The sequence below is a fragment of the Geotrypetes seraphini genome, chromosome 3 (genome assembly GCF_902459505.1).
Source record: "Geotrypetes seraphini chromosome 3, aGeoSer1.1, whole genome shotgun sequence".
Classification (NCBI taxonomy): domain Eukaryota; kingdom Metazoa; phylum Chordata; class Amphibia; order Gymnophiona; family Dermophiidae; genus Geotrypetes; species Geotrypetes seraphini.
In genome coordinates, this window is record NC_047086.1 from 97,101,526 (window position 1) to 97,114,638 (window position 13,113).

Consider the following 13,113-nt stretch of genomic DNA (forward strand, 5'->3'; position numbering starts at 1 on the left):
TGCCGTCCAACCATCCTGTCTGCAGGATATCTACTATAAAGTCTGGCCAGTAACATCCTCATGTTCCAAGTTACTGGAGTTCCCATTGACGCCCTCCCCAGCCTATCCTACACCAAATCACCACATATGGGACACAGATCGTGCAAGTCTGTCCAGTACCAGCCTTAGCTCTTTAATTCATATTCTTTTTTTTTTTTAATTTATCACCGTTTCCCTCTCCACCACTTTCCTTGGGAGGTCATTCCAGGCATCTACCACCCTCTCCGTGAAAAAGAATTTCCTGACATTGCTCCTGCAACCACAAATTATGCCTCTAGTTTTACCATTTTCTCTTCTCTGGAAAAGATTTGGTTCTATATTAATACCTTTCCAATTTTTAAAATGTCTGTATCATATCTCCCCTTTTCCTCCTCTCCTCCAGAGTATACATATTTAGTTCTTGCAGTCTCTTCTCATACTTCTTTTGGTTCAAACCACTTATCATTTTCGTCACCTTCCTCTGGACCGCTTCAAGTATTTTATATCCTTCACTAGATATGGCCTCCAAAATTGAATATAATACTCCAATTGTGGCCTCACCAATTACATATATAGGTTTATCAACACCGCCTTTTTTCTGCTTGTTATTCCTCTTTCTAGCATCCTTCTGGCTAAAGCCACCGCCTTATCACACTGTTTAGATGCCTTTAGGTCCTCAGACACAAATCACCCCAAGGTCTTTTTCTCCGTCAGTGCTTATCAGCCTCTCACCTCTCAGCACATACGATTCCCTCGGATTTCTACCCCCCAAATGCATCACTCTGCACTTCACATTGAATTTTAGTTGCCAGATGTTAGACCATTCTTCTAACTTTTGCCCTTTTTCATGTTTTCCACTCCCTCCGGGGTGTTCACTCTGTTATAAATCTTGGTATTACCCGCAAATAGGCTAACCTTACCTTCTAACCCTTCAGCAATGTTGCTCAGAAACATATTGAACAGAATTGGTCCCAGCACCGATCTCTGAATCACTCCACTACTCACCTTTCCCTCCTCCAAGCAAATTCCATTAACCACCACCCTCTGGCATCTGTCTGTCAACCAGCTTCTAATCCAGCTCATCACTTTGGGCCCTAACTTCCGCCCATGGAGTTTTTTATGAGCCTCCTATGAGGAACCGTGTCAAAGGCTTTGCTGAAATCTAAGTAAATTACATCTAGCACACATCCTTGATCCAATTCTCTGGTCACCCAGTCAAAGAATTCAATCAGATTAGTTTGGCACAATTTACCTTTAGTAAACCCACGTTGCCTCGATCTTGTAATCTTTCAGCAACGTTTCCATTATTTTTCCAATAACTGAAGTGAGGCTTACTAGCCTATAGTTTCCCGCTTCATCTCTGCAACCACTTTTGTAAAGAGGGACCACATCTGCTCTTCTCCAGTCCCACGAAACCTCTCTTGTCTCTAAAGATTTATTGAACAAATCTTTAAGAGGACCCGCCAGAACCTCTCGGAGCTCCCTCAATATCCTGGGATGGAGCCCGTCTGATCCCATAGCTTTGTCCACCTTGGTCAAAGCAGTCTTCTTGGTGGCTATTACTTCTGCCAGGAGAGTCTCAGAATTACAGATCTGTTGTACAGAGAGCCATTCCTCAGGAATACCAAAAGTCGTTTCAGCATTTCATGTCAACCAAGAGGTAAGGTTGCCAGCATTTCACCCTGCAGGGTCTAAGAGAAGGACAAGGCCTTAAAAGTTTTGGATGTCAGGCATTACTTGGAGACAACCAATGAGTTTTGTGTCTCATATCATCTTTTTGTGTTTAATTAGGTGAACGAGGAAGATCCACTTCAAGGCCACCATCTCTAGATGGATTCGTAGAGCTATATCATTTGCATACATCGGCTGCACAAACAACTGCCTGTCTCATTGAAGGCACATTCGACGGGACGTGGCTTCCTCTTGGGTAGAAGTGTCGACAACCTGGTTCTCCCTTCATATTTTCACCAAATTCTGCAGGGAGGACATAGCACAGGAGGATGCTGTTTTCAGGTCCTCTATACCACGTATAGACTCATCTCTCCCTTCCTAGAGTTTGGGGACTGCTTAATATGTCCCTATAGTGCAGCATACCATCCCTTTTGCACTGGAGACAGATTAGATTCTTATCTTGATAATATCTTTTCCAGTAGATAGCGGTGGTATGTTGAACCCCTGCCCAGCAATTATCTGATGTGCCTGCTTTCTGACTCAAGCTTAATGGTCAGCTCCATAGTTAGGATTTTACTATGTCAGACTATTGCATTATGAAGAGTCTTGTGTATATGATTAAAAGGGAGAAATGGTTGAACTCCATAAATGTTTGGGTTGTTTGTTTCTTGTTTAACTTGTATCTTTCTTACATTCATTGTTCTTCTCAGAGGCTTGTTAATGTTTTAACTACATTACTGTTCATTCAGTGTGATAGTTTTAAATTCATCTGAGCAGATCAGACACCTGGTTTCGGTGAGTTCTCTGTACCCCTCCTCTTGTCTCCTTATGAAGGGCTGTCCCCAGCTTTAGTACAAACTGAGGGGGAAGCAGAGACTGTGGAGGAGGAGCAGTTGAAAAGCTGTGATTGACATCTTTTTCAGTATGCTTGCGAGTACAAATGGACAACCCTAAAGTTCAGCATACCATCCCTATCTACTGGAAAAGATATTATCAAGCTAAATACCTAATCTCTCTTTCTAAATAAGGGAAGGGGCTGAGGAAAAGGTTTTTATCTATATGCCCCCCAAAATAAAATGTGCGGTATTAAATAAAATCAGAAAGTATAACTAAGTCTTTTTCAGGGGGAAAGGTAAAAGAACTGGGGGTAGGACTAAATTAAAATTTTGTCCAGAAAATTCTATCTGTCGTAACATTTTCTAAGAATCTTCATTTGTCAAGTTTCATGAAGTAAGAAAATACAGATGTGAACTTTACATATTGAAGAGCTCATTTCTGTGAAAAATTAACTTGAGAAAATTAACTTTTCACAGGCTACTAGTCCTTGTACAATTTTATCTTACAAACTCCAGTTCAACTTTCATTTTGTCACTCATTATTTGATCAGTTTTGGGCTATTCTGGGAATGACGTAATCTCATACTTAAAAAAAATCTTATTTTAAACTGGAAATATTTTACTGTTTTCAATGAATAATGAATTATAATCTTTTGTTTCAATAAAATTGATGTAAATTCTTTTAAATGCAGGCTGCAGAAACTGGAAGTGGAAAGACAGGGGTATGTACCAGTATGAAATATTGACTATGTAAATCGTGTGTTAACAATTCATACCTTTTTATGTAGTGAGACCAAAAATGATGGTGTAATCCTTGTTACAAAAATTTTGTCTAAAATAGATTGTCCAGCTTTGGGTTAAGGTATACAATTGTTTTATAAACTGGATTCCTAGGTTTTCTTTCTTCAAAGAAGAAAAGAATGCTTTTTCAACTGGTTCTGTCTTTGTGACCACTTACATGCAGTACTCTTGCATGTAGAAGAAAAAAGTGGAACGTGTATATATTCAGGATTCAGTTAATTCATTCTAGAAAACAGCAAAGTTCAAAATCAATTGTAAGTGTAAAAGAGTAAAACATAGAGCCAGCTAAACAGTTGTTTGATCCAAGAGAGCAGCTGTATGATTCACTGTGCTAGGAGCTGCAGCTGTGGGATGTGAAGCTCCTTAGGCACTAGCATGGTACTAGTAAGCTGCAAGGAAGAGGCAGTCCAGTCCAGAGTAGATAACAGGCTCAGATTCAGACATAAGCATCTTCACAGGACTTGCTTTTGCATAGGGCCATATGCTTGTACTGCTTAAAAGGGGCATCACTGACCTTCCTCCTGTTCCTCTCCTGGATCTCCAGTATATGTGGTATTTCTTGTCATCAACAGCAGATGAATCCAGAGACTATTATGGATTATGTCCATCAACCAGCAGGTGGAGATAGAATGCACTGAGTTATCCTCAGATATATTGGATGCACAGCCTCCTGGCCAACCAGTATACTCTATCTCCAGCAGGCTGCATGGATGTGTTCCTCACAGCTCCTGGCTTCTGCTTATGGATTTCGGTCCCAGGCCTGGATGTTTGGAAGGAGGGGTGTTCTGGTTGAACGGTGCCAGCTTTGGAGGTACATCTGGGCCCTCCCAGCTTCCCTACCTCAACCTCATCAGGGTAATACCTGCCCCACCCCATTCCCTTTCCCCCTTTGGGGGCTGCGGCTGTGAGCACACATTGACAGAGCATGGCCATTGTGCTGCTGCAATAGCCATTTATTATCGTTTGAAGCAGAGAACAAGGGGGGCTCTGCCGCGAGTATTTTGTCAGCGGTTTGAGCTCGCTTCAAAGGCAAGATAGCGTGTTCTGGAGATTCCAGCAAGGAGAAAGCCGGCTGCTTTTGTGCACCGTGTTCGTCTTTCTTTTTACCATCAGTGCAGGTGGTTCCCGCATTTTTCTGGGGCAGTTTAACTGAGAGGGCCTTCCTCGCCTTTTCCTTAGACATTGTTGCAGCTGGGACAGGCAGCAGCGGGCGGGAGGATGCTCTGAGGACGGTCGTTAAGACCCTTCCCTTCTGCCACGGCTTGGGGGGGGGGACTGCTTGCCATCACTGCTGCTATCAGTCTTTCTCTGCTCGTAGGAGGGACACCCCTCCGGCAGTGCAGCTTCCACAATCACTGACCGGCCAGCCTCAGTCGCTGTGAGCAGTGGGTTTGCTTGGCCAGAGCATCATTTCACTAACAACCTAGTTGGCCTTGTTTAGTCCCGGCCGGCTGCTAGTGCAAGCTGATTAAGAAGCGCTGTTATAGGGCGTGCTTGCCATGATGGGACGCTAAATTAGGAGGCACGAGGGAGTTGGGTAACAAAGCTTCTCTAGCATTTGCTGTTTTGTGGCGCACTTCAGTGGCAGGAATAGGCTGTAAGTGAGGCACCGATAGTGGCCTAACGTATCCTAGCCTTTCTCGGGCCCTGCTCACTTTATTTTAAGTGGTTTTGTGGTGGCGGGAGCCTGCAGCTGTCGGCTTATGGTGCTGTGTATTTTGGGCAAGGATCTGACTTTGGGGTTGGTCTCCAATGAGGGCTTTGGCCTGGTCTGCCCATAGTTAGGGGAATGTGTGGTACAGTGGTTAAAGCTATAGCTTAGCACCCTGAAGGGGGCAGGGGTGCATTTCTGCACTGCTTCCTCTGTCTCTAGTCGGCCCATGGATAGGCGCTTTTCTGTCAGCAGTGCTGGTGGCACATGAGAAGGGCAGTGTCAGACAGTAGGCTGTCCTAGCAGAGGATATTGGTCCCGGGGTTTCATTTAATTTTATTATCTCCGGTCACGAGCCGTTTGTGTCCATGTTTATATTTTCCTCTCTTTATTCAGAAACCATCATTTGGGGCATCTTAGTCTATTCCGGAGCTTGCGGTCACAGTAAGGCTGCCCATTCAAGTGGTGTTTCTTGCTAGGTGCCTTTTTTCTAGACCTTGGCGCCTTGGCATATTCTCTTACCTGTTTTCACACACACGTGTGTGTGTGTGTGTGTGTGTTTACCATTTTGGGGTGTCTGGTTTTCCTCTCTTTATCATGGGGAGTGGGGGTGGCAATAGCCTTGATTTCAGGCTACACAGACGCTCTCAGCTTCTTTTTTGTTGAGGCAGTGTGCTTTGGAGGTTATGTCACATTAAGTATATTATCCCAGGACAAGCAGGCAGGTATTCTCACTAGTGGGTGATGTCATCCGACAGAGCCCCGATATGGACATCTTGCAAGCATGTCTTGCTTGAAGAAACTCAGAAGTTTCGAGATGTCCGCACCGCGCATGCGCCAGTGCTTTCCCGCCCGATGGTCCGGGCGTGTCTCCTCAGTTCTTTTTCTTCCGCGGAGCTGAGAAGTCTATCTTCAATTTCGCGCCCATTGAATCTCGTTTTTGCCTTCTGTTTTGCCGCGGGTTGAGTTCTTTTGGCTCTCCTGTGCATTTGTTTCTTTCTTTGATTTCTTTTTTAAAAAAAAAAAAAAATTTTTTCTTCCGACACTGGGTCGGCCTCGTGGCTGGGGTCCCGCGCCTTCGACCTTGCGGCAGAGCTTTTCCGGCCTATGTCCCGGCCGATTACCGGTTTTAAAAAGTGTAGCAAGTGCCAGCGCGTGATTTCGCTCATGGACCCTCATCGACGCTGCTTACAGTGTCTGGGACCGGATCACTTCCTGAGATCGTGCCTGCCTTGCTCCACTTTGACGGCGAGAGCGTTTAAGCGCCGCTGTCTGCTGTGGGAGTCCATGTTCAAGATGGAAGCTTCGTTGGATCCTTCAGCTTCGACATCGACTGGTGCTTCGACTCCATCGGCGAAGCCCGCTGCCTCCCCGGCTGCTTCGGACCTCCTGAAACCGGTATCGTTCACGCCGGTTTCGGCCTCGACTTCGGTGCCGGTGCCTTCCTCCATCTCCTCGGAGCAGGTATCGATACCTACAGTTCCACCGGTGGTGCTTAAAGTGCCGAAGGCTGGCAAGCAGAAGCACGCGACACCGAAAGAGCGCGGAGACCGTGCGGAAGGGCCCCCTTTTGGTGCGGATCCCTCCATATCGGCTTCGTTGAAGTCCCTTCTGGAGGCTCAGTTTGTGGAACTCATGCAAACCATGGGACCCCGGCTGATTGCCTCGATCCAGGGTGACCTCCCGGTTCCGGTTCCGAGGGGCGGAGTGCCCCCTCCTCCTCCTCCGCGCCGCACGACCTCGTTGCTCGGCGAGGAGGAGCGGCGAGCGGTGTCCGGGTCCTCGAGGAGGTCTTCGGTTAGTGCTATGCCTCCTTTGGAACCGATCCCCTCGAGGAAGGCCTCCCTTAGTGATATGCCCCCCTTGGAGCCTATCCCCTTGAGGAAAGCCTCGTTTAGCGATTTGCCTCCATTGGAACCTGTTACCCCGCCCCATGACTCAGTGTGGCGTCCACCTTCGAGGCCTCCCAGTCCTGGGCATAGCAGGAAGCAGGACGAGTTCTTCCGAACCCACTATCAAGCTTGGGCGTCGTCGGGGGAGGCATCGACTCTTCTGCCTCTGCGATCGACGACATCGAGTCCGATCTGCTCCTTGGAGGCGTCTGACCAGGTTTCTCACAGATGGGCTCGATCCCCTTCCAGGCATCGAGAGGGGCATCGATCCAGACACTCTTCGAGGCATTCCTCTCGACACTCGACCGTCTCGCCTCAGAAGAAATTGCCTCGGATGGGGTATGCTGCTTCGGCTGGGTCTCCTCCTCCGGGCCCGGAGTTCGAGGACCCCGAGGTTTTCTACTCGCCCTGTTGCTCACAGGCCTCTATGGAGCCCGAAGCCTCGTCTTCTTCTAGTCCTTCTCGTAAACCGGCGACGGCGGTCCAACTGTCTTTTTCCTCATTCCTCAGACAGATGGCGGATGACATGGATATTATCCTCGATGCTGGGTCTCGATACTCCAAGGAGTACCTCGATACCATGCGCTTGCCTTGTCCTCCGGCCGAGTCCTTGCGCCTTCCTCCTCACAAGCTCCTCGACCAGACCTTCATGAGGTGCTTCGAGTCTCCTTACTCTATCCCTGCGGTCCCTGGAAAATTGGATGCTCGGTACCGCACAGTGCATCATAAGGGCATGAGGGGCTTCGAGGGCCCTCAGCTTTCTCACCAGTCCCTCCTGGTCGAATCCTCGCTCAAGCGGTTTCATCCTGGCCAGGTCTATGCTTCGGTGCCTCCGGGCCGCGAGGGCAGAACCATGGATAAGTTCGGTCGACGCATCTATTAGAATTCTATGATGACGTCCCGAGTCCTGAATTACAATTTCCACTTTGCTGCCTACTTGGAATTTTTTCTGCCTGTGCTTCGGAAATTCACACCATACATCGAGTCCCAGGCTCAGTTTGAGTTTGAGGAAGTGGTTGCTTCGCTGTCCCAACTTCGGCTTCAGTTGATGCAATCTTCCTATGATGCGTTCGAGCTCTCTGCCCGAGCGGCGGCCTGCTTGGTAGCGATGCGTCATTTGGCCTGGTTGCGGACCATTGATAAGGACCCCAATCTTCAGGACCGCCTGGCGAACGTCCCGTGTGCTGGGGTGGATCTTTTTGACGAATCCATCGAGACTGTCACGAAGAAGTTGTCTGATCATGAAAAGTCCTTCCAATCCATTCTTAAGCCGAAGCCTCAGCAGTCTCGACCTTCTCGTCCGCCGTTGATCTATCAGCGGCGTTACCAGCCGAGGCAAGCTCCACCTGCGAGGCAACCGGCGAAGCGTCAGCCTCCTCAAAAGGGTCAGCCTAAGTCTCAGTCGCCTGCTGTCCCTAAGGCCACTCAGCCTTTTTGACTGTCTCGTCGAGGGCATAACCAACCTCGTTCTGCCCACCCCTGTTTTTTCCATCGGAGGGCGCCTCCATCATTTTTATCATCGCTGGGAGGCCATAACAACCGACCTCTGGGTCCTTACTATAATCAGGGAAGGATACTCTCTTCAGTTCCATCGGGTCCCTCCGGACCACCCTCCAAGAGAGTATCCTTCCAACTTGACTCAGACCGCTCTTCTTCTTCAGGAAGCTCAGGCTTTGCTCCGGCTTCGTGCCGTAGAGCCGGTCCCGACGGACCAACTGAACCAGGGGTTTTACTCCCGGTACTTCCTTGTTCCGAAGAAGACGGGCGACCTGCGACCCATTTTGGACCTCAGGGTCCTCAACAAATTCCTAGTCAAAGAGAGGTTTCGCATGCTGACACTCGCGTCTCTCTATCCCCTCCTCGAGCAGAACGACTGGTTATGCTCTCTGGATCTCAAGGAGGCCTACACTCACATTCCCATTCATCCGGCCTCTCGCAAGTTCCTCAGATTTCGGGTGGGACATCTCCATCTACAGTATCGAGTGCTTCCATTCGGCCTGTCTTCGTCCCCCAGAATCTTCACGAAGTGTCTGGTGGTGGTGGCCGCGGCACTCCGGAACCAAGGTCTTCAGGTATTTCCCTACCTCGACGACTGGCTGATCAAGGCTCCCTCGGCCTCAGGGGTCATCTCGGCGACCCTGTCCATGATTCTGTTCCTGCAGAGTTTGGGATTCAAGATCAACTTTCCCAAATCTCATCTACAACCTACCCAGTCTCTCCCCTTCATCGGGGCGGTCCTGGATACCATTTGCCTCAGAGCGTTCCTTCCTCCTCAGCACATGGATGCTCTTCTTCATCTCTGCCAGTCTGTGTCTTCTCGCCAGTCCATCTCAGCGAGACACATGATGGTCCTCCTGGGCCACATGGCCTCTACAGTTCATGTGACGCCGTTTGCCAGGCTCAATCTCAGAATTCCTCAGTGGACCCTGGCATCTCAATGGACTCAGGTGTCAGATCCGTTGTCTCGACATATCATCGTCACTCCTGCTCTTCGGCAGTCTCTACTTTGGTGGATGACCTCTTCGAATCTATCCAGAGGTTTGCTGTTTCACACTCCTCCCCACCAGAAGGTTCTCACAACCGATTCCTTGACCTATGCCTGGGGAGCTCATCTGGATGGTCTTCGCACTCAGGGATTCTGGACCAGTGCGGACCGACTCCATCAAATCAATCTTCTGGAGCTCAGAGCCATCTTCAATACTCTTCAAGCTTTTCAACATCTGCTTCACGACATGGTGGTCCTCATTCGCACGGACAATCAGGTCGCCATGTATTATGTCAACAAGCAGGGGGGCACAGGCTCGGCCTCCCTCTGCCAGGAAGCTCTCAGAGTCTGGGATTGGGCGATTCACCACAACGCCTTCCTCAGAGCTGTCTACATTCAGGGGAAGGACAATGTCTTGGCGGACAACCTGAGTCGTCTTTTCCAGCCTCACGAATGGACACTCCATTCCAAGACCCTTCATCAGATCTTCGCTCAGTGGGGGACGCCTCAGATAGACCTCTTTGCGGCTCCCCACAATTTCAAGCTGCCTCAATTTTGCTCCAGGATCTACGATCCTCATCGCCTCGAGGCAGATGCTTTTCTGCTGGATTGGGAGAATCGCTTTCTGTATGCGTTTCCTCCGTTTCCTCTCATTCAAAAGACTCTGGTCAAGCTGAAGTCCGACCATGCCACCATGATTCTGATAGCTCCTCGGTGGCCCAGACAACCTTGGTTCTCCCTTCTCCTTCAACTCAGCAACAGGGAACCGTGCCTACTTCCAGTGTTTCCTTCACTGCTTACTCAGCATCAGGGGTCTCTGCTTCATCCCAACCTGCAGTCTCTCCACCTGACAGCTTGGTTCCTCTCAACATAACTCCTCACCAGTTTTCCCAGGCGGTGAGGGATGTCTTAGAGGCTTCCCGGAAGCCTGCTACTCGTCAATGCTACTCCCAGAAGTGGACTAGATTTTCTTCCTGGTGTGTTTCCAATTTCAAGGAGCCTCAGCGAGCCTCCCTATCCTCTGTATTGGACTATCTTCTACACCTGTCTCAGTCTGGTCTCAAGTCTACATCTATACGAGTCCACCTGAGTGCTATTGCGGCTTTCCATCAGCCTCTACAAGGGAAACCTCTCTCTTCTCATCCTGTAGTTTCCAGATTTATGAAAGGACTTTTTCATGTCAATCCTCCTCTCAAACCGCCTCCAATGGTTTGGGATCTCAATGTTGTCCTTTCTCAGCTTATGAAACCTCCTTTTGAGCCTCTCAACAAGGCTCCGCTAAAGTTTCTCATTTGGAAAGTGGTTTTTCTAGTGGCCCTCACGTCTGCTCGCAGAGTCAGTGAGCTTCAGGCCTTAGTGGCGGACCCGCCTTTCACAGTCTTCCATCATGACAAGGTGGTCCTCTGCACTCATCCGAAATTCCTGCCAAAAGTGGTCTCTGAATTTCATCTCAACAAATCCATTGTGCTTCCAGTGTTTTTTCCAAAGCCTCATTCTCATCCTGGAGAATCAGCTCTTCACACTCTGGACTGTAAACGTGCTTTGGCTTTCTACTTGGATCGCACCAAACCACACAGAACTGCTCCTCAACTTTTCGTCTCCTTTGATCCAAACAAGTTGGGACGACCTGTATCGAAGCGCACCATCTCCAACTGGATGGCAGCTTGTATCTCTTTCTGCTATGCCCAGGCTGGCTTACCCCTTCCCTGTCAGGTCACAGCCCATAAGGTCAGAGCAATGGCAGCCTCTGTAGCCTTCCTCAGATCGACACCGATTGAGATGATTTGTAAGGCTGCCACTTGGTCCTCGGTTCATACATTCACCTCTCATTATTGTCTGGATACTTTCTCCAGAAGGGATGGACAGTTTGGCCAAACAGTGTTACAAAATTTGTTCTCCTAAGTTGCCAACTCTCCCACCATCCCATTGAGGTTAGCTGGAGGTCACCCACTAGTGAGAATACCTGCCTGCTTGTCCTGGGATAAAGCAATGTTACTTACCGTAACAGTTGTTATCCACGGACAACAGGCAGCTATTCTCACGTCCCACCCACCTCCCCTGGGTTGGCTTCTCTGCTAGCTACCTGAACTGAGGAGACACGCCCGGACCATCGGGCGGGAAGGCACTGGCGCATGCGCGGTGCGGGCATCTCGAAACTTCTGAGTTTCTTCAAGCAAGACATGCTTGCAAGATGTCCTTATCGGGGCTCTGTCGGATGACATCACCCACTAGTGAGAATAGCTGCCTGCTGTCCCTGGATAACAACTGTTACGGTAAGTAACATTGCTGTGTCTTCACCTTGCATGTTGGACTTCTTGTGCTAGATCGCTAGTCCATGTATTGGTTGATCTCGTTTGTGAAATGGCCTGTTCCTTAGGCGGTTTGCCATTGCCTGTGGGGTTACAGGCTTAATGCCATAGAACCTTGTGAGGGGAAGAGGGTCTAGTATGCGGTGGTGCCTTTGTTTGTTGAATATGATGCTTTTGTCATAAGATAGGTCCATTGCCAATAGCATGTTCTTTAAATGTCCACAATGGTAGCCTGGGGGTGGCCGAAGGTGTGTCAGGCTTGAGGGAGTTGGGTTTTTCTTTTCTCTCCTTACTTTAGGACTGCTTTGGTACATCCCACTAGTCTCTGGATTCATCTGCTGTTAAGGTAAAATTATGTCCTTTCCTTTAGTCACAACAGATGAATCCAGAGACCCACCCTGTTGCGTTTTGTCTCTCTCAGGCACGGTTTAGGCATGCCTTTTTGGCAAATATGGGGGATTCAATTGACAGGAGTTTTGTATGGAGCCTTGGAGTCACAAAAGCCTGATGCTCTGTAGTCATACTTTTAGTGGAGAGCAGGGACTGTTTTCTTACTCTTTGCGACTCTGTACAGCACTGTGTGTGTCTGGTAGCGCTGTAGAAATAATTATTAGTAGTAGTAGTGGAGGAGCATTGCAGCTGGGATTTCCGCAGCATGAGGCTCTCGGGCGATGATTTTGCATGCTCACAGGTGCCAAGAGGATTAACCTCTGTATGATCGTGGGATACATCCACACTGTGTTTTCGTATCTCCTTGGACATTTGCTGAAGGGCATGATTTGGGAATGGAGAATTTCACAGTTGGGCATAAAGCACATGTGGGGAGAAAGAAGTGTCATGTTTCATATGTCTCATGTCTCTTATGTGCTTTATTTTGACTGCTCTGAGAAGACATATACTGGTTGGCAAGGAGGCTGTGCATTCAATATATCTGAGGACAACTCAGTAATCTCTATCTCCACCTATTGGTTGATGGACGTAATCCCCACTAGTCTCTGGATTATCTGCTGTGGCTAAAGGAAAGAAAATTATCAGATAAGGACATAATTTTACCTTAGTGATATTTCTATCCCAGCCCCCCTGCTCTTTGAGTTCTAATAATATATCATGCCTGTTTGTGCCAATTTTTTTTTTTTTTTTCAAACTATTTATTGAAAATGGGGAGAATAAACATTCCACTAACGAAAATATATTTTTAGCATACTCCAACCCCTCCCCCCCAAAAAAACAAACCCCTGCAAACAAATAAAACCAAACTGGGCGCACACATCTCTGGACCTGGTGGTCTCTTATCTAAATCTGGAAGCAAAAAATGAGCGAGGTCCAAGTGCTATAAAGAGCAGAATAAGCAACACTTCAAAATCCAACTTCGCACTCTATGGGGTAGGGTTCTCTACAGTGGCTCCCAAATCAGCTGAAATGTATTCCATTGTTGCCATCCAGTTGATGG

The 13,113-nt window shown here is 48.3% G+C and overlaps 1 protein-coding gene across 1 annotated transcript in view; it reads left to right on the forward strand.

The window, feature by feature from the left end:
• The window catches only part of DDX1 (DEAD-box helicase 1), a 194,657-nt gene that overhangs the window by 36,114 nt on the left and 145,430 nt on the right, over positions 1-13,113 (forward strand). The window contains exon 4 of the mRNA XM_033936340.1: positions 3,218-3,247. Within this exon, the coding sequence (XP_033792231.1) occupies positions 3,218-3,247 (30 nt within the window). The remainder of the gene's footprint in view (positions 1-3,217; positions 3,248-13,113) is intronic.